Source organism: Symphodus melops (genome assembly GCF_947650265.1).
Source record: "Symphodus melops genome assembly, chromosome: 1".
NCBI classification, from domain to species: domain Eukaryota; kingdom Metazoa; phylum Chordata; class Actinopteri; order Labriformes; family Labridae; genus Symphodus; species Symphodus melops.
This window is the reverse complement of record NC_136691.1, coordinates 6,405,926-6,424,377: the sequence shown is the minus strand read 5'-3', so window position 1 is coordinate 6,424,377 and position 18,452 is coordinate 6,405,926. Positions and strand designations below refer to the sequence as shown.

Sequence of the window (18,452 nt, the reverse complement as noted above, 5' to 3'; positions counted from 1 at the left end):
TGTTGGATGCAGTGCAGCTTTTGCCTCATATTTTGAATATGATCCCCCATACGCGTCATTGGTTATTGTGCATTTAATATGGCGTCATGAATCAATATAAGCATTTAGTGTGCTTTGCTATTCTTTAGAGCATCAGTGTGTCAAAGCAGCTGACTATTTAACTCCAGATTTACTATTTAAACACCCACAATCCCTTTATTCCTTAACCTAGTTTATTCCAAGACAAATCTTTCACGTCAATGCACCAATTTGCTCTTTCTCCAAAACCGCCTCCCCTCAAAACAAAACAAATAGAAACAGCATCGATGTTACCATCTGAGCTGTTAGCTGCACAAACTTCCCTGTATGGATCAGGTTTATTCATCCTGTCCAGCCTCACGTCTGTAATCTGCAGCACACCTTCACAGGGCCCCGGAGCGAAACGCTGTTATTAAAATGAACTCTTAAAAAAAAAAAAATGGTGCTACCCTACGACGTACCCTCGAGCGAGCTCTCCTCTCTTACATTAAACCAGCATGTGTTTATAATGAAAGCCTGTAATTTAGTTTGTCGCCTTCCATTCATCCGTGATTAAGATGGCACGTGTAAAATTAGACGAGCAGCTCCCGTGATATGAAGGAGACCCTCCACTGTTTGTGAATAATTGTGCAGCAGATGTTGTGCTGTGTTTGTTATCATAACTCTTACACTCAGCCCAGATTTACATGTTTGGTGGCAATCATTTATTTATTGCTCATTTCCACAAAAGTCAAATCCTTTCAGACGGTAGTCGGAGTGAGGATTAATAAATATATTCATGCAGCAGCAGTCTAATCTTAGAAGCAAGTTGTATTTGTGGTAACTCTCATAGTATGGTTTATATTGCAGAAGTTGGAATAACAGATGTCAAGAGGAAGCGATGAGCTGAGCTCCACGTTTGAAGGAGCACAGAGGGGCTGAGAGAATGCTACTTTTAAAATCATGCCCATTTTTGAAAATTTCCAACCCACTATTTAATCCAAGAAAACTACTGAAATTGAGCGATTAATTCTGAATAAGATTTTAACATCTCACAGCCTTCGTGAAAGTGTAAGCCTACATCACACAAAGGATTTGAAGGTGGTTATGAAACGACAACAAGTGAAAACAAGCTCTTGAAAACACTGCTCAAACAGAAGTGGTTTCTCATTTGAAGTGGCCCTAAAATGATACGACCTGGTTTCTGCCTGTGGAAATATGGATTGTAGCAGATCAAATACAACCTGGCTATTTCTGGATTTCTAAAGGGTAACAAATCTGAAATCTACAGCCGATCAATATCCTGTCACGTTGTCTGTTTGCTTCTGTCCCTCTTCTCCTGTTTTGACCGTTTTGACGGCAGGGGAGGGCTGCAGTTTGACACTCCAGATCGCCACAGGTGAAATGATAGTGTTTAACTGATAGGTTCATTAAAATAGCCTCCCTGAAACTGTTGGCATGACAACCCATAATAGCACCTAAAAAGTAAAAGCACAGTTGTTGTGATGCATCTGACCTCTGTTGTCAGTTTGGACACGCAGGTTTCTTCAGGAGCTTGAATGTAGCGTTCATGCCTGGGTAAGCATTGTTGCTGTATTTTCTGTGTCCAATTTGGACAGTTGGATAAAAGCATGTGCTTGTGGGAGTTCTGAAAGTCTTAGCCAGCAGTTTTAGTGGAATACTTAAAGTTTTTATCTTTGTTGCCAAAAAGTAGAAGTAAAAAAAAAAAGAAAAGTGCAGAGCCAGCGGAGGAGCACTTTGTCAGCTTTATAGCTGTGGATGCCTACAGTCACGTTATACTTTCAAAAGTTTGTTTTATTCAGGAGCCTGAAACAAGAAAGGGCTATAAGAAAGACTTTCAGGAACGGGTGAAACATTTGAGAAGGGAGGGGCAAGAAGATAAACGTTAAGAAAGGGTCGATAGGAGATAAAGAAGAGAGTATCAGTAAATGCCGTGACCTTTTAGTTAAATATACAGTACAATGGTAAATGGACTTCAGCTTGAATAGCCCTTTTCTAGTCTACAGACTACGATGAAAAAAACTCCGTTTTATCAATGCCTATGTATTTTAACTACCACTTGTGTTCTTTTAATTGTTCAACTTGTGTGCTCTTGTGTCTATGTTTTTGGACTGTGTATTAGTGTTTGCTTTCTAATGTTTTCCTAAATCTCAGGGACTGCAGATAAAAATGAGCCTGCACGGCTAAATCTGGCACATAGACATGTTTGACTTTGTTGCTCTTGTTAAATGAATGTGCATTGTCCCCTTTTTGAAATAGAGAAATCTGACGCACTTTAACACTGAACCTATGGCACGGCTCTTTAAAGTAGCATCATCAGAAGGGACTATAATCCCACACATTCACACGCTGCTGATGGAGCAGTCTTTGTTTATTTGGATCCACTCGTACAAACATGAGCGTGAGGTTTAAGTGTTTAGTCCAAGGTCACAATTGGACATGTGGCAGCTGGAGCTGGGGATCGAACCCCCGGCCTTCCGGTTGAGAGACGACCTTACTTACTGAATATTGAAAACAATATACAGCCAAGGACTCTGTTTGTTTTTATTCCGTCATATAAAGCTCTATATGCTTGTATGTTAAATTGTGTTTTTATTACTGAAGAAGCCATATGGCCTCACTTTTGCATTCACTCTGTGCATCTCACTCCTCTAAACAGCCTCTGAATTTCTATAGAAAGAGCAATCATTTATTGCAAGCAAACATCATTACATGAAAATGAGTTTGATGGATGAGAGATGTGTTTTCTCTGTTTTGCCACCTCGATAATAAAGCTCTTTGTTTTTCATGTGCAGTCACCTATTGAAGAGACCAACAGAAGTAATGGAAGTGCGAGTGCTATTGGCGGCACTCTCATTTAGAAATGAATTCCAAGGTCGCCTGTTTGTTTAATTTGCAGTCTGATTGCATTTTCATGGGCTTGTTGCTATGGTTATGCAGGCTCGGATGCATTTAGAGCAATTTTTCTTTGCTCGAAAAAAATTTAGCATTCCGGTTTTAACATGCAGGGTTAGAAACGAGCCTCGACAGCTGCTCTGGGTGGACGCAAAATGTCTTCATCGGTTGAGGTTTTGATGTGCTGTTTTTGATTTTGCACAGTGAAGACGTACATGAACCAAACTTTATCCAATAGTATTTTATCCCTTCACAAGTCAGAGCCATCTTTCTTTAACTTTTATAGCTCACTTGAGAAGTGGAAGGATTGAATGTTCGGGAGTCCTTCATCACTAAAGGCCTGTATGTATTTCATTTTCCATATGGAGCGACGATTCATTTGGCAAGAGCTTATTTTGATGCCCGTGCAGCATAGCATAACTAACTGCATTGAAGAATGTTCCTTTCCACACCCACGTTTACAGAAGAAAAGATGTACTCAGTGGAGGTTCTTCAAAAAGAGACATGGCCTCTTTTCCTGCTCTCTGGCTGACTGCAGTGAATAGCCTTTGTAGAGTATCCTGGTTTCAAAGGCACATGAAGGCTGCTGCCTCCCACACACACACACACACACATAGACGCACACAGACGCACACGTACACACAGAGACGCTCACGGAGAACAAAGTAGAAGGACACTCAACACCCCTTTTTCCCTTCACTTTACAACTAAAGCGTCAAATAACCGTCTGCCCTTGACTCAGCCATTCGAAGTTAGTTTCTTGTTTTTGCCATCAATACAGCATCTTAAAATGTTTCCTCACAGCGGAGTTGATTGAAGGGACATTTGCATTCAACAGTACGCTTTTAAAGGCTGTTTTTCAACACCCACTTCATCCTCGCCTCTCAAGTTGCAGGTCGGACTGGAATCAGTAGCAACTGGAATAGGAACACTTTACTTTACCAGTCCTTTATTGCTAACCAAAGGTTTCACCTGAAGCAATGAAAAGTAGGCCAGTTCTCCTTTTATGGGCGAAAGCCGTTGGGTTCCAATATTATGTTGTCGCTTATATTTTACATATCTTGATATTTATTTATATATTTCTCCTCTTAAGGTAATCCCAATTTCATGAAGTCATCACAGATGTTCCTCACGATCTTCAACTGAACAGCAAAATCTGAAATACTATTGAGATAACGTCAGGGTAGACTACCTTTAATCCATAAAATGTTTAGATGTATGTTTGTTTAGGGCTTCTGTAATAACCACGTTTGACCAGAAAGGGACTGGCGACACAATCTAATTGGTCCACAAAATAATAATAAAAAAAAAAAAAGAAACTCAGAGATGAAATGTGGGCTGCAGGATCACAGCAGCTGAGTATTATTTCTCAAGGTTTTGAACCCTGAATGAATGTAAAAAGTTTGAGAGAACTTAAAAGGCTGCAAGATTTTCATCCTATTCAGCAGATCGGACAGCACGCCGCACCAAGCCTCGTGTTGTGGAGGAGTAGTGCGAATAGTGGTATGATGCCTTTCTGCCGATTTAAACTCCTGCCATAGGTTCACGTGTGGGCGGAGCCAGGAAGTCCTTATTTGGCCGTGTGCTGTGACAGCTCAGGTTCTCCAGAGGAATCCTGTCCTGTTTTCCCGCACATTTCCTTGGATTAGACTTCTGTTACCGGGCAACCTGACAGAGACAGAATCTGATCATCTGTTCCCCGCCTCCACCCGACATGCCTTTACATTTCCCAGTACGCTTGTTTCGCGTCATCCTAAATGTCAGCCACACATAAATAATGTATGGCATTTTGTTTGCTGATGTTGTAGCACAATAAAACGCAGCAATAATGTGAGTAAACTACATTTGTAATGTTTTCATGAAGGCTTTTTCTTGCTTGTTTTTGTTTTTTTTCCCAATTGTTCTATAATGAATTAAATAAAGACACTAATTGGCCACTTTCTATTTGCATTTCATTATCGTGCTCATTCCCAGAAAGAAATGTTGAACTTAATTTCATTTCATTTGGACGTCTTGCTGCTGCAGATAGTAAGAGCCCAACAGTGAATCATAATGGAGCCTAATTAGTTTAAGAGTTTAGGCGTGACTGTTGCTTAAAGTCTGCTCAACTCGCAAATTATTCCGCCATTAAGTCTGCAGAGTTACGTGTTGACAAAACCGAGCAAAATCGTCAACCTTGTTCCATCAAAGCCGATTTTCTTTTTGCAGGTGCTTAGCAAGTCTTCCACAGGAACTCAGTTTGATTTTTGTGTCACTGCAGAGATACAAGGCGGGGAGGTGTGATGAGATCCTGAAGTGGAAGCCCCCCAACCTGAACTCTGTGGACTTCCGCCTCAAGATCACCAAAGTGGGCGGAGAAGGGTAAGTCCTTGTTGCCGAGGAAACGCTCTGCCTGTTGAATCTTAACAGCACCCTCATTCTGAGACATCCACACGCGTACTGTGTAGCTGCTCCGTGTGTCAGTGTCAGAAGCATGCTTTGAATCAAACAAATCCATTGAGTCCCTCTGACATTAATCTTTTCTTTACTATATCATCTTTTTCTCTCGTTTCCTTTTTTCCCTCGGGCTATTAAATTCGTTTTGTGGAAACGCGCCTTCGGTGTGACAGAGTCCATTCCTTTCACCGAGACGGCAGTAATGCGCTGTAGTATCCTAGAGATGTCTTATCTGCTCCTCCAGTATGTGTCAAGAAAATGCCTTTGCCCCTCACAGGACCTCTCATTTTATGCTTATTATACCCTGCACGTTAATTATTCAAACAAACCGACGCTTAGCCGAGGCCTCACCCAGGTAAACATTTGAACTCTGCAGGGAAATCAGTGCTATACTGGAGAAGCCAATGAATCCCTGCACGTCCTTGCAGCATTAACACGGGTATTTGTGGTTTGAAATACAAAGTAGCTGTTACATTCTTAGTTGTTCAACGCGTGTGCCTCGGCGGGTTCTTTTGTCTGTCCTTGCTTCGGATTCAAATTTCTCAACAGCCTTTGAATACCAAACAGTTTGACATACTTAACTGGTAGCTGAAGGACACGCAGTATCCCTCCGACTGTAATGATCTGTTGTCAGCCGGTTGACGTTGTTGAATGAAAGCTTAAACATCACAGCAGTTTGTGTTTTAGCTTTCAGACGAATCAAAGCATTCATACATGTTTACGACCATCATTCACATTGAGCTCAAAATATACCACACATTCCCTTATTTCCCAGAGCTGCTGGCCTACCTGGAGATGTGTTTTCATCTCTTTGCTCTGTGTGCTTTGTCTTCTCCTGAGTCTGTACGCATTGTTTGAGTGAAGGCAAACAGACCCACACCAAAGAGCTTTTTTTTTTTTTTTTTTGTGGTCATGCTGACTCTTTCCTCAGAGAGCCAGCTGACCTTCGAGACTGTCCCAGCTTTGTAGCCGCGAGCCTGCCATCGTTCAGCGACAACAGACTGAGGGGAGCACAGCAGGGCACGGCCACTCATTCTGCTCCAAAGCCGCCCAGCAGGCCAACTGGTCAGCTTCTCCATTCTCCCCTCTGTGTGTGGGAGAACACAGACGAACATTGTTGCCATAAGAGAATTTACTGATATTTTCCTGAAAATATCCCCCGTTCGTCAGACCATCAGGCTGGGTGTACGTTTTTCAAATCACTCTCAAGTTGCTGTCTGTCTGACAACGGAAGAAAAGAACAGACATGTAAGGAGGTAACAACTGTTTATTCATCAGCCCACACAGTCTATCCTTGGGTATGTCTTTGTGTGCCACCAAGGTGCACAGCCTCGCAAGTTTTATTGCCTTTCTGAAAAGCGAGCACAGAGGCAGACGGTGATTATTACGTTCCTGGGTGAGTGGAGAGGTGGAAAGGAACAAAAAATGGAAAGATGAAGTATTTCCAGCCCCTCCCACTTGTGCTAATTGAACAGAGCCAAGCATTGTATAGATTGCTCGAAACACAGATAATCTAAACCGGCATTTCAGTGAGGCGATGAGTAATGGTCATGTCATCAATCACTGGGTGTGTAGTGAGTCTGAAGATCAAGACGAGGAGAAGTGAGTCAGGCGGGCTGCCTTGGATTCGTTCTCTGGAGGCCGTCGTCAAGGCTTTCAGTTACTGGAGTTTCTACTTTGTGGACTCAGGTGTCATTACATCATCCAATCCTGTGTAAAGGATCCACAATGGAGACTGATTGTACAACCATCAGGGTGATGTTGGTGACATGTGATCAATAAACCTGACTGAAAAATGAGGCAAACGTGCAGTGATAATGAGGGGACAGCTCGCCATGATAATTTGACATACACTATGTTGATGTGTGCAAATGTGCTGGACAGTAACTTTCAGTTCGTACTGCATGTTATTTTTCACACAGTACTCAAGATCGTGGCAACGTCTGAATCCATATTCCACAATAAAAAGAGTCAAAGTTCTGTCTTCTCTAAAGACACTTTGTCTACTCTTCTCTCCTCACTCGACCATGTCAGCTTACCTGCCAGTCGCCACTTAATTCACCTCAGTTGATTGGAGAGTAGTTGCAGCTAGCTGGGTCACCGCCTGTTGAGCAAAAAAAGCGTGGAAGCCTTTAAGTATAAGGCTCTTTCTGAAAAGGTCGTATGGTCACATGCTAAATCTGACACAAGGACATTAATCATTTTGTCTCATTATTGCGTTCAACGTGGTCTTCCTCATTGAGACTGCTGTGCATGTTTCTGTACAGTGATTAACTGTGCAGCCCTTGTGAAAACCACACGTCTGTTTAATATCACCTTCGCGGAGATCATTTCGGCTACAATTTTAAAATTGAGTGAACAGATTAAAAACATGATAAAGACGGTGCAGAGCCAGAAGGTGTTTTTTTTTTTTTAATAATCTGTCTCTGCAGAGTCAGTTTTTAGACGCAAACTATCAGGACGGATCTGCACAGAATCACTTGGGTAAAAAATGACGTCGCAGTGTCGTCTTGTGCGTCTGCTCGTAGCTTCTTCAGCTTTCAGCTCAAACACAAAGAATGCTGCAGAACAAACACGGAGCCTGTCGTTGGACTCTGCACCTACTGAATGGATTTCTCTGTATGGAAACAAAGCTTTGAGGAGCTGGAGCCCTGATGACCCGGCTGTACTCAGCTGGCAGGTTTTCAAAGGAACTGTTCTGCCTGAACCCTGTCAAACACATTTGGTGGCATTTATTCCCTTTTTTCCACTTACAGTCTTTGGCATGTGTTCAGAGTGTTTGTTGATCATTGTTCATGAATATTAGTTTTGATGTGAAGCATGATGGATGTGTCACAAAAGCTGCTTCTCTTGTTTTACATATTTTAAAGGTAGGGTAGATTAGGAAAACTATCTATTGCATATAGGGTTGGTCATTTTTTAAATGAGTATGATTTTTAAAGAAGCATTCCCTGTGTGCTCCGTCTACACTACACCCCTCCCTCCCCTCTGTGCTCCCTTTAAAGCCACGCCCTTCACTTGCATGTACGAGCGCCGTTGCTCCAGCAGCAGAGCTCAGCTCGCTTGCTTTTTGTACAAACCACGACGTCTTTAAAAAATATATATATTTTATTACTCACATCAGCCAATGACAAACTCACAGTATGAACTGTCATCTGTGGCGACCTTTGAGTGTGGGCTTGTTTTCTCTCGAGGTAGAGATGGAGCAGGGAGACAGAGAGGCGTGATTGGTTCATCAGATTGGTACCTCTTGACAGCCATTGGTCAACGTTTTTTACGTGGTTACAACTTCTACAGACGACAGATTTCCTTTGTTCCTTTTGCAGAACTCATGAGTTTTTAATTACTGTCAGGACCTAAAGACAATTTCAACCAAAATCTTAAGAAGTGTATCAAGAGGAAATGACCTTTAAAAGCTAAATCCAACGATGATTTGTTAACCTCTCAGGATGTATCTGTATTATCTGTTTTTATAGGGGAAACAATAGAGCATGAAAGACAGCAGCTTATGTTCATTTAAAATCTTCTCTTAAATTAGCCTTTATACACTTCAATAAAAACTCAAGTAAATACAAAACAAACTCAAACAATGACTCGGTGAAATCACCATAAAAGTCAATAACAAGCTGCAGATATATGAGGTCTGAGTCATCCTTCTTTTTCAAAGATGCTTCAGCTTGAGGTAGAAAACCATCTTCTTTGTCATCCATTGTTTTGTCATCTATTCATCCAAGACGGAAGGAAATCAGGAATCAGGTTACAAAGACAATTCTTCAGTGTATATTCCCTCTTCCATTCCTTTAGAATTACACACATTGCTCTGGCTGTTTGCTCAGGTCTGCACGCACACAGTCCTGAGGCCACAGTGACATTTACCAGCGTCTTCACCGTTTCAACAAAAAGCCTGCGTGATGTCAGAGTCTATATTCATGCGTTTCATTTCTCTTGTTTAACAGCAAACCACACTCAGGGAAATTGATGTGGCAGTGTCATCTGAAGACAGCAGGACTCTTTCTTTTTCTTTTTTTTTTCTTTTTGTTACCTCAGACATGCAGACTGTGAATGGAAAATGAAGTTCATGAAGCAGCTTGTAACCGACAACCAAAACGTCTGTCTTGATTCTGTTTTCTCATCAAGTCTCTTTCTTCAGTAAACTCTGTCATGACTGGTATGATGTTAGTCAGTCCTGCAGGATGGGGGAAAGTGTTTTATAAGGTCTTGGCACATGGCAGTGTCCATCACAGCATGGCTGTAATGGCTCTCTTAATGCCTACTGCTGCTTCCTTCCTGCTTGTGCTCGCTATCATTACACAGGAGGGGGGCTGGTGGGAGACGGGTGGATGTTGTCAGATTTCAGCTCCAATTGAAATCTCTAAACTCGGTGCATCAGCTTCACTGTTTTTACTCCAGGCTTATAAATGATGAAACAAAGGAAAGTGGTCATAAACGTATTGTTGGGCACACAAACTGACTTAGATGCAGTGTTTTAAATTATCAAAAGGGGCAGGGCATGTGCTGGTGTTCTTCTTCTTCTTCTTTTTTTTTTGTGGAGGGAGACTAAGGAGCATTGTGTGACTGAGACATCTGTTGGGTGTGATCACTGGGATGAGACACAAACACCGCACAGATCCTCGCAGGGATTCAGTCCATATGAAGCCCAGCGCAGTCTGAGTGAAGCTGACTCACAGATGGAGCTGCATTAGCGCGTACCACTTGCTGTCTCTGTATATGTTCCACGCTATCTATTGCCACCTCGAGCGACTCGCACCGTGCCCATAATGTGCTTTTCCTCTTTAAGTTTCGAGACATCAAGCTGTGCAGGGAGACGGAAGGGCTCACGGAGGTGTAATCTCACTTCTCCACTGCTCTGTTACGAGCTGCAAAAAAAAACTGGAGCGAGCGGCGTAGTGACTTCTTTTCCCCGTCGTGTTTTAACCCAGTTCCGCTCGCGTTGAGATCCCTTCGCGAGGGCGTTGCGGGTGTTAACCATGATCTCTTTTTGTCTTTCCAGGCTGATTCCACAGACCGTCGGCCTGCTCTACGTCGGCAACTATGACAGGCCCTTTGCGAACATGAAGGTGAGAAAACAAATGTGTTGTTTGGTTGAAGTCATCCTTGTGCCAACTCACCAAAGCCCCCCCCCCCCCCTGCGCTCCTCCAGTTTGGCTTTCACACGTCACAAGACTTGAGTTTGGCTGATATCAGCTGAGTGCCAGGAATAGAATAACAGCACAAGACGTTTTAGCGAAGTCGGTTCCTTCATCTGTTACTATTACATGAAGGATTGGAGCAGGTTTAATGCTCTTCAGTTTAGCTCGCCATTCAAACTCGTTCACCTCATTCCTTTATCATATCATTTGTCTGGTTTTGAAAAGCTGTTCCTGTTTTTTTAATTCTGCTTAAAGTCAAACTAAACACAATCCTCATTATGTGTCAGGATATAGAAGCATTAAACAGCCGTTTCATGAAAAGCTTCGTACTCGCCAAACCTTCTCTCTCTCTCTGTGGATCTTTGTAAAAGAAATCCTCTTTTTGCTCTCCGCTCTGCTTCAGTTCATTCTGTTTAGTATAAAACCACTCGACACTTGGACTGCAGCCATGTTTTTACATGTCATGTTGCCTTGATCTGATGCTATGCCTCTCCACCAATCCTTCTTTACCATAATCCTTCCTCTATCTCGTCCTTCAACTAATAACTGAATCAAATTATTATTTTTCTTGAGCAATATCCATCAGTTTTGGAGGTTTTTTCTTCCTATATCTTGATGTTTAAGCTGGATTTCTGGAGTTTGAAACGATTGTTAATCAACTTAAAAATGTCAGATGTTTCCTTTGCCTTTCAGGATTTATGATGTTCTTCTTTTAAGGATGTCCGAGAGGCCTTTTTGTCTGTGAACACACAGTGCTGTGTTAGATAGAATCAGACTCTCTGCGTGATTATTCGACCTCTGACCTCCAGGAAAAACCAGCTCAGTCTTCATACGTGGATGTTCACACACTGCCATAAGAACGATCTCCTCCCCAGTGCAGCTTTAAACAACATTATAACACAGACAGACTCCAGACTGAGTGTAGCAGCACATTACTAAGAGCACTGATTGATGATCTTTTACTCTCTCTGCTCTACATTTGACTGTTGCTGTATGTTATCGAGATGTGACGACTTACCTGGAACAAGTTGACATTCAGGGACTGGACGGCTCTTCCTTACACAATACTGTGCTGTAGACAAAATCAGATCTGGTATATTGTTACTGAAACTGTCTTTTTAATGGTCTTGCACACTCTAAGAGATGAACTATTGAAAAACTGTAAACCACATTTAGGAGTAAATCAATTCATTTGTCCTTCGCTTTATTTCGATATAGATTTCCCGAATGTTATTACACAAAGTAGCTCAGCACCTTGTCTGACTCGATGCCTCTCAATATGCGTCGTCTCTCCAGTAGTCACACTTACATTTTAGAGACACAGTGAGTGACTTCCTCCTGTATTGCCACCGTTGTCCCGGTAGTCATGCATCAGCCTCGGGCTCTGCTTCTAAACAAAGTCTCTGTTTACCATTCGGTCTCTGAGCTCCTCTCAGGGAGACGGAGGAAAAAGCTGCAGCCCTCCGGTCACCTTCTGTCGGCTTTCAGGCTTCTATTTTTGTAGTGAGATGTGATTTTTCAGTCAGTCTGTGTGAATATGCTGAAAGAATGGTAATAGCGTGCCAGCACAGGACACAGGGACTTGTCATTTCAGCTGCCCGAATAATGCTCCTCATGCAGCTGACATGTAGTGACACCTCTGCACAGCGTGCGTGTGTGTGTGTGTGTGTGTGTGTGTGTGTGTGTGTGTGTGTGTGTGTGTGTGTGTGTGTGTGTGTGTGTGTGTGTGTGTGTGTGTGTGTGTGTGTGTGTGTGTGTGTGTGTGTGTGTGTGTGTGTGTGTGTGTGTGTGTGTGTGTGTGTGTGTGTGTGTGTGTGTGTGTGTGTGTGTGTGTGTGTGTGTGTGTGTGTGTGTGTGTGTGTGTGTCTGATGCCTACAGTGCAACAACACAGACTAGTCCTAAAATTGCACTCCTCAAACATGTCAGGAAGGCCATTAGATCCAATCTAAAACACATCCAGGAGCGGCTTCGTTTAAAAGCAGTGACTGCTGCAAACAGAAAACTTTTTTTAAATTAAAATGTTTTAACTTTATGAATAAGCGGACATATTGGTACAGTTACTGTCATTGAGGTAGATGATAGATAGATTGATCCCGAGGGAAACTCAAGACATCCAGCAGCAGTATTCAAGACATGCATGACTCGAAACATTTGTTACAATTAACAACCGCTGTCCCCCTCCCTTATATTATAACTCCAAACAAATATTTAAGAATTAAATTTGATTTGAATGAAATTTCAAATTAAATCGATAAATTAAAAATAGACTTTACATAACACATGCAGGACAAATATACGTGCGATTTAAATTAACCCTGAAAACATTTGAGGACCAGATGATTCCTGATACTGACGGCCCCATCAGCTGTTCACTTTCATGATAATTCCTCGGACACTGTTGAAGTGGAGTCCACCAGACCTTGAGTCTCAGTCGAGTCTTAAGTCCCCAAAGAAGAATCCGAGTCGTGTCCCCATTACTGCAGTAAATATGTGACATTTAAGAAGTGACGCTAAAACCTCTATTCGACTGTTTTATGTTGACAGGACGAAGAGAACTCTCCAGAGGAACGATCAGCTCACACAGCGGGAGCTCCACATAGACACACAGTCAGATACGCACAAACACGCAGCGCTTCGCTGGCGCCGCTAAAACCATCTCGCCTCTGTCACTACCTCTGAAGACGGTTCACTTTGAAGGCAAAACGTCCCAGGGGTGTAAACATCACGGCTTGAAACGAGCTAGGGAGAGTAAGAGCCATATTTTAATCCAACTTATTAAAGCGTAAGATCTCTTTCTTTGTCTTTTATCTGTGATGAAGTAGCACAACAGTTAGTCCTGCTGACAGGTCTGCTTGATCTCAAATCTGATCTTGCATCTTTTTGTGGCCTTATTGCACATCAAGCCGTCCGGTCTTCTTTACAGCTTGTGTGATGGCTGATCAGACATCCAGAGTTAGAAACATGAAACAGAACGGTGTGCTAATCCACTGGTTACCTCTGATTTATATTGTCCTTCAGAATGCAGGAGGACTTTCCACTCCCTCCGTGTTTGAACTTTTAGAAAAGATTCAGTCAGCTAAAGCCTGGTAGTAGTAATTGCTATTGATTCTTTATTGTGGTTTCCTTTCCCTGCTGTGTAGAGTCGGCTCCCTTTGTAGACCTACATGTGGTCAGATAGTACGGCTCATCAATCATCATAATATGAAGGATGTGACTGTTCACTGGAGTCGAAGCTAAAAGCAGCTTTCTGTCAAACGCCGGCTGCGTAGGTGAAGTGTCACCTGTAGAGTACTGTAACACCTGTGACAGTTTGTTTCCATCATTAATCCTTCCTATTTCTATGTCTCTATATGCATCATAAGATGAGTTTGAACAAGAGCGTCCAATCAAATTAAGAGTCAAACTTTCCTCTTTAAATTCAAGATTGGAGAATTTGGAGGGTTTTTTTCTGATTTGATTCAGATTTGTCTTTTTCCTCCAGCTTTTTGTAAACAGCATGACGTTTTAAGCTCATAAAGCATGAATCATTTCAGGGTAATTGATTGCAATTCCACCAGAAAATAATCAGTCATGCAACAGAACAACAACAAAAGAAAACACATCAATTAAAAGTTTGGGAGGTAAAAATAAAAAAAAACAGTTTCCCCCCCCGAAAACCTGAGCAGGTTTTCTTTCATTTACCACATTTACACATTATTAGTTGTTCTCCTCTTAGATCTCCTCACATCTGACACAACAGACAATCTGGATATGTGAGATAATTACGGGTATTATACAAATTCACCAGACGCCCGACACAGACTTCATATAAAAGGTTTATGTGGGGTTGCTGGACTGCTGTTAGTTTGTTCTCTGATAAATCCTTCCTTATAATAACATAAGTTTAAAAGAAAGTGTGTGCTGACTATTTTTCCATATCCTTTATATGAGTGTACAGGAGACATCTGATTTAATCCAACAACATATTAAGGACTGTACAGCCGCTTCCTCTTTTTTTCCGTGTTTCCTCACTTGCATATTCTTTCATCTATTTCCTCAATATTGAAATGGACCTGAGTGCTGCGATGTTGCAGACCTGCAGGCTGAGTTGTGATTATGTCTGGAGTAAAACAAAGACGGGGTCATATAGAGAGCCATGTCGCACAGAACAAAACTCTGTTCAAAGATATTAAAAACGTTGAGTCTGTGCTCCTCCCTCACGCCTTCTCCGTAAAATTCCTCTCGTAATAAACAGCGGTGCAATGTACCAGTTCAATAGCCCTTGCAGATACAATATGAGTTGTGCACAGACTCCGAAAATGTCAGACGCCATAAACTCCCAATAACTTGCAGGTGTTTGCTCTCTCCTTAATGTCATGCTGGTTTCATCCCTCCCAGTGATGAAAATTGTCGGTCCTGTTCCGCCAGACTTTAGATGAGTTCATCTGTTGATGCCAGGAGACGACTTCATGAATAGTCCGATCATTTCAGTGCATTGTTTGTTTTATTTCTGGTACTTCGATGAGAAAAGTAATACCTGTGTCATACGTCAACACTAACTTTGGGCTTTGGGGGGGGGCATTAATTTTCTCTGAGGTTAGAAAGTCGTAGCCTAAGAATAAATCTATAACCTGTTTAATCAAGTTTGATATAAAAGAATGTGTGAAGTTTTAAACATGAGCGTATATCTAGTGCAGTACGTCCTATTAAATGTCTGAGTCATGACTGTTAACGCCGAGTGAGACACGTGAGCCCTGTGTTGTCTGTGCTGTGTTTACATCGTGTTGAGACGGCCGTGTGAATGAAATCTGTTCAAGTCAGGGACCAGAGAAAAGAAGAACAACATACTCGCTGCTTATTTGAATGTAATTTTCTTCAGAGCTCAGTCATTCGGTGTAAATTTAGGTGCATCGTGAAGCTAACTAGTTTAGCTTGTATGCTAACATTAGCCTGCCTCCACAACAATGCAGACCACAGGTGATTGCAGCTCGCGTCAACTGATAACTCCTTCCTGCGAATGCAAGAGAGAGATTGGAAGATTAAGTTTGTTATATTCTTTTAACACTCGACTGTTCCTTTTACAGTCATTATGCTAAAGGTTATTTTCAGTCTTTCTTTCCTCTTTATTTCTGTTACTTGCTGTGACAAATCAAAACAAGTTGAGTTTCTAGTTGTAAACTACAGTTTTGTTTTTTTGTCATATGTTTTTTTCAAGCTGTGCGTCGTTATTTGTGAAGAGAGTCGAGGGTTTAAAACAGAATCACAGGTTTTTGGCAGTACTGCTTTCTTATCTTGTTAGCATTGTAGCTTCTAAATCTGAACAAACAAGAGTTGGAGAACAAGAGGCAGAAACACAGAGCCTCAAACAGTAGTGCTACACTGGCTGATAAAGTCCTCGACTGCCAACGTCTCTGAAAACTGGAGGCACAAGTGTGCCGCCATAATGTGGCAGATTTGGACGGATTAGGCACAGAGTGGGGATGAATAAAGACTGCCAGCATGTCGCCCTTCACCAGCAGGGAGAGAGAGCCCGGCCCTCTGTGGCAGCTCGTCCTGCCCGCCTTCACTGCCCGTCGTCGCTTTCCCCCAGCTTCCTGCGTCGAGCCAAAAGATTGTGTCGCTCACTTAGATCGTCTCCCGTCCCTCTCTAAATGAAAGCTGTTTGATTTACAGTAAGTCGTTCATTTATGTAGCGTCTTATAAATGGAAATCAGAGGCAAATGTTTTGAAATCACAGCGGCGACTAAACAGGCGTGTTGTTAAGTAATGATGCGTCCTCCTTCCTCTCACACTTTCTTTTGCTTCCCGTGTGATCCTAAGCCACCCGCTGTGAGCCCAGATGCCCCACACTCCAGGATCATACGAGCCCTCGCTTTGATTTTCTTTTTCTTTCCACCAAAACACTGGTGCTTTCCTGGCAACGATGATCACTCTCAGTTATTAGCTTGAGGTCAGCCCGGACAGCCTGAAACATCACAAAGGGGAAACTTTCTTTATAAATACCCTTGTTGTTGTTGTTGTTGTTGTTGTTGTTGTTTTGTTCTCCCTTCATAGCCAACCGTTGTATTTGAATGTTTGAGCTGCACTTTTTGCTTTCAGACAGCTCGAAGATTTGAATCCCTCCAAGTCTTAAGAATCCTCTGAGCGAGATTCAGCCCCTCGACAAATAAACAACAGATGCTCAAATGTCTTCTTTGACTCATGCTTAATCCTCAGTATCTTGTGCCATTTTCATACGCTTCAGCTGTGTTTGAGTGTGCTCCGTGTGCAGTTTGTTTTATTTTCAAAACAGAGTATGATGTAACAAGTCAGTGATCCTGTGCAGATCAGTAGGAGGGAGCGGGGACTGATGCTACTGCTTTGTTGAAGGCTTCATGAATCTTCAAATCTGCTTTTACCTCGAGAGTGAACACGTCACAAAGTTCAAATAAAGAAGCACTCGGTACCTACAAATTCTTATTGTTGTGGTTGAGTTTTACACAAAGCATCTCCAGCTGTCCTAAAGGAGATGATAGCCGTGTAGATTAGAGAGAGAGTCAGGGTCTGCTTCTGTCCTTCCTGAAGACCATTTAGTACACCCTGCCTTCTGTAAATCCCCCGTACTGTACGAGGTTTCTGTTTAATAATTCCTAATTGTACAACCCGATGGGCAGCTCCTTTTTAATCTTGAAATATAAAACGTCTTTGAATCATTATAACTGCTGCAACAAGTGCACTGGTTCAAATCCCAGTGGGACAGAGCCTCTCTGCATGTTCTCCCCGTGCATGCACAAGTTCCCTGCAGGTTCTCCGTCTCCCTCCCACAATCCAAAGACATACCAGTACAGACTGTTCCCCGCCTCTCGCCCAATGACAGCTGAGATCACCTTAAGGATGGAGGGATGGATGGAAGGATATCAGCGCCTATCAGGATATTTAAAATTCAATATCAGCTCAATATTCATGCATTTTTTTTTTTTTCAACTAAATAATCAAAGAGTTCCCTTTTTAGCGATAAAGAGGAGAATCATAAGAGGGAAAGACTGAAGGGTGGTTTGTAGATTGAATAATACAAGAGCCTTTAGGGCTTTGTGCATTCTCGTCATCACATTAGAATTAGTCTTTTAGAGATCAATGGGTTTGAATCAGTGACTTTTCACTTCCATTCGTTCCCTACACGATAAAAGATTAAAGGATAATACCGGCATAATCTTTGTTCTTGTTCTTTTTCCCTCTCTTCATTAAACACGGGGAATATTTGAAGCAGTAAATATATTTGCTGCAGCTGATTAAAGTTTATGTTCTGCCCTCAAAGGCTGCCTGAAACTTCACTTTACCTCTGAACTGAAGTATCCTGTGCTAACAGCTACAGTGGAGACGATGAGCTGCAGAATATTCACGACACGTTTGATAAACACCATGGCAGTTACATGTGCCAGTCAAAGGGAGCCATTGTTATTCATGAATGCAGCAGCATGTCTCCAAGCAACTCCTTATAATGGTGAGAGAGAGAGAGAGAGAGAGAGAGAGAGAGAGAGAGAGATGGAAGGAGAAGCAGAAGACAACAGATTTACACTTTGATGTCCTTCACTGTCTGCGATAAAAGTTTCATTAAAACTTTGTCCTTTCATGTTTTTTTTGCGCAGGCAAGTAAAGAGCTGAAACAGTACGACAACAAGATCATCGAGTGCACCTTCGCCAATAACACCTGGGTGTTCATGAGGCAGAGGGTGGACAAGAGCTTCCCCAACTCCTACGACACAGCCATGGGTGAGAGCCCGTCCTTCGCAGTCCATTTGTGGTTCAAAGCACGAGGCATCAGTGTTTTTATTTCCCACCAACAGAACCTCTTGTGGGAGCTTTTTAGCATCGTGCACATTATTCTGGTACATTTGGTAGTCAAAACAGCTTCTTCTTTTTTTTAAGGTAATTAGCTCTACAAATGAACATGCATTTCCATCCAGCAACATCATATGATGAAAAGGAGTTAGTTT

General features: G+C 42.2%; 1 protein-coding gene across 1 annotated transcript in view; it reads left to right on the top strand.

Moving 5' to 3' along the window:
* rngtt (RNA guanylyltransferase and 5'-phosphatase) overlaps positions 1–18,452 on the top strand; it is a 78,269-nt gene that overhangs the window by 57,774 nt on the left and 2,043 nt on the right. The window contains exons 13-15 of the mRNA XM_079365353.1: positions 5,174–5,274; positions 10,361–10,427; positions 18,105–18,228. Of these exons, the coding sequence (XP_079221479.1) occupies positions 5,174–5,274; positions 10,361–10,427; positions 18,105–18,228 (292 nt within the window). The remainder of the gene's footprint in view (positions 1–5,173; positions 5,275–10,360; positions 10,428–18,104; positions 18,229–18,452) is intronic.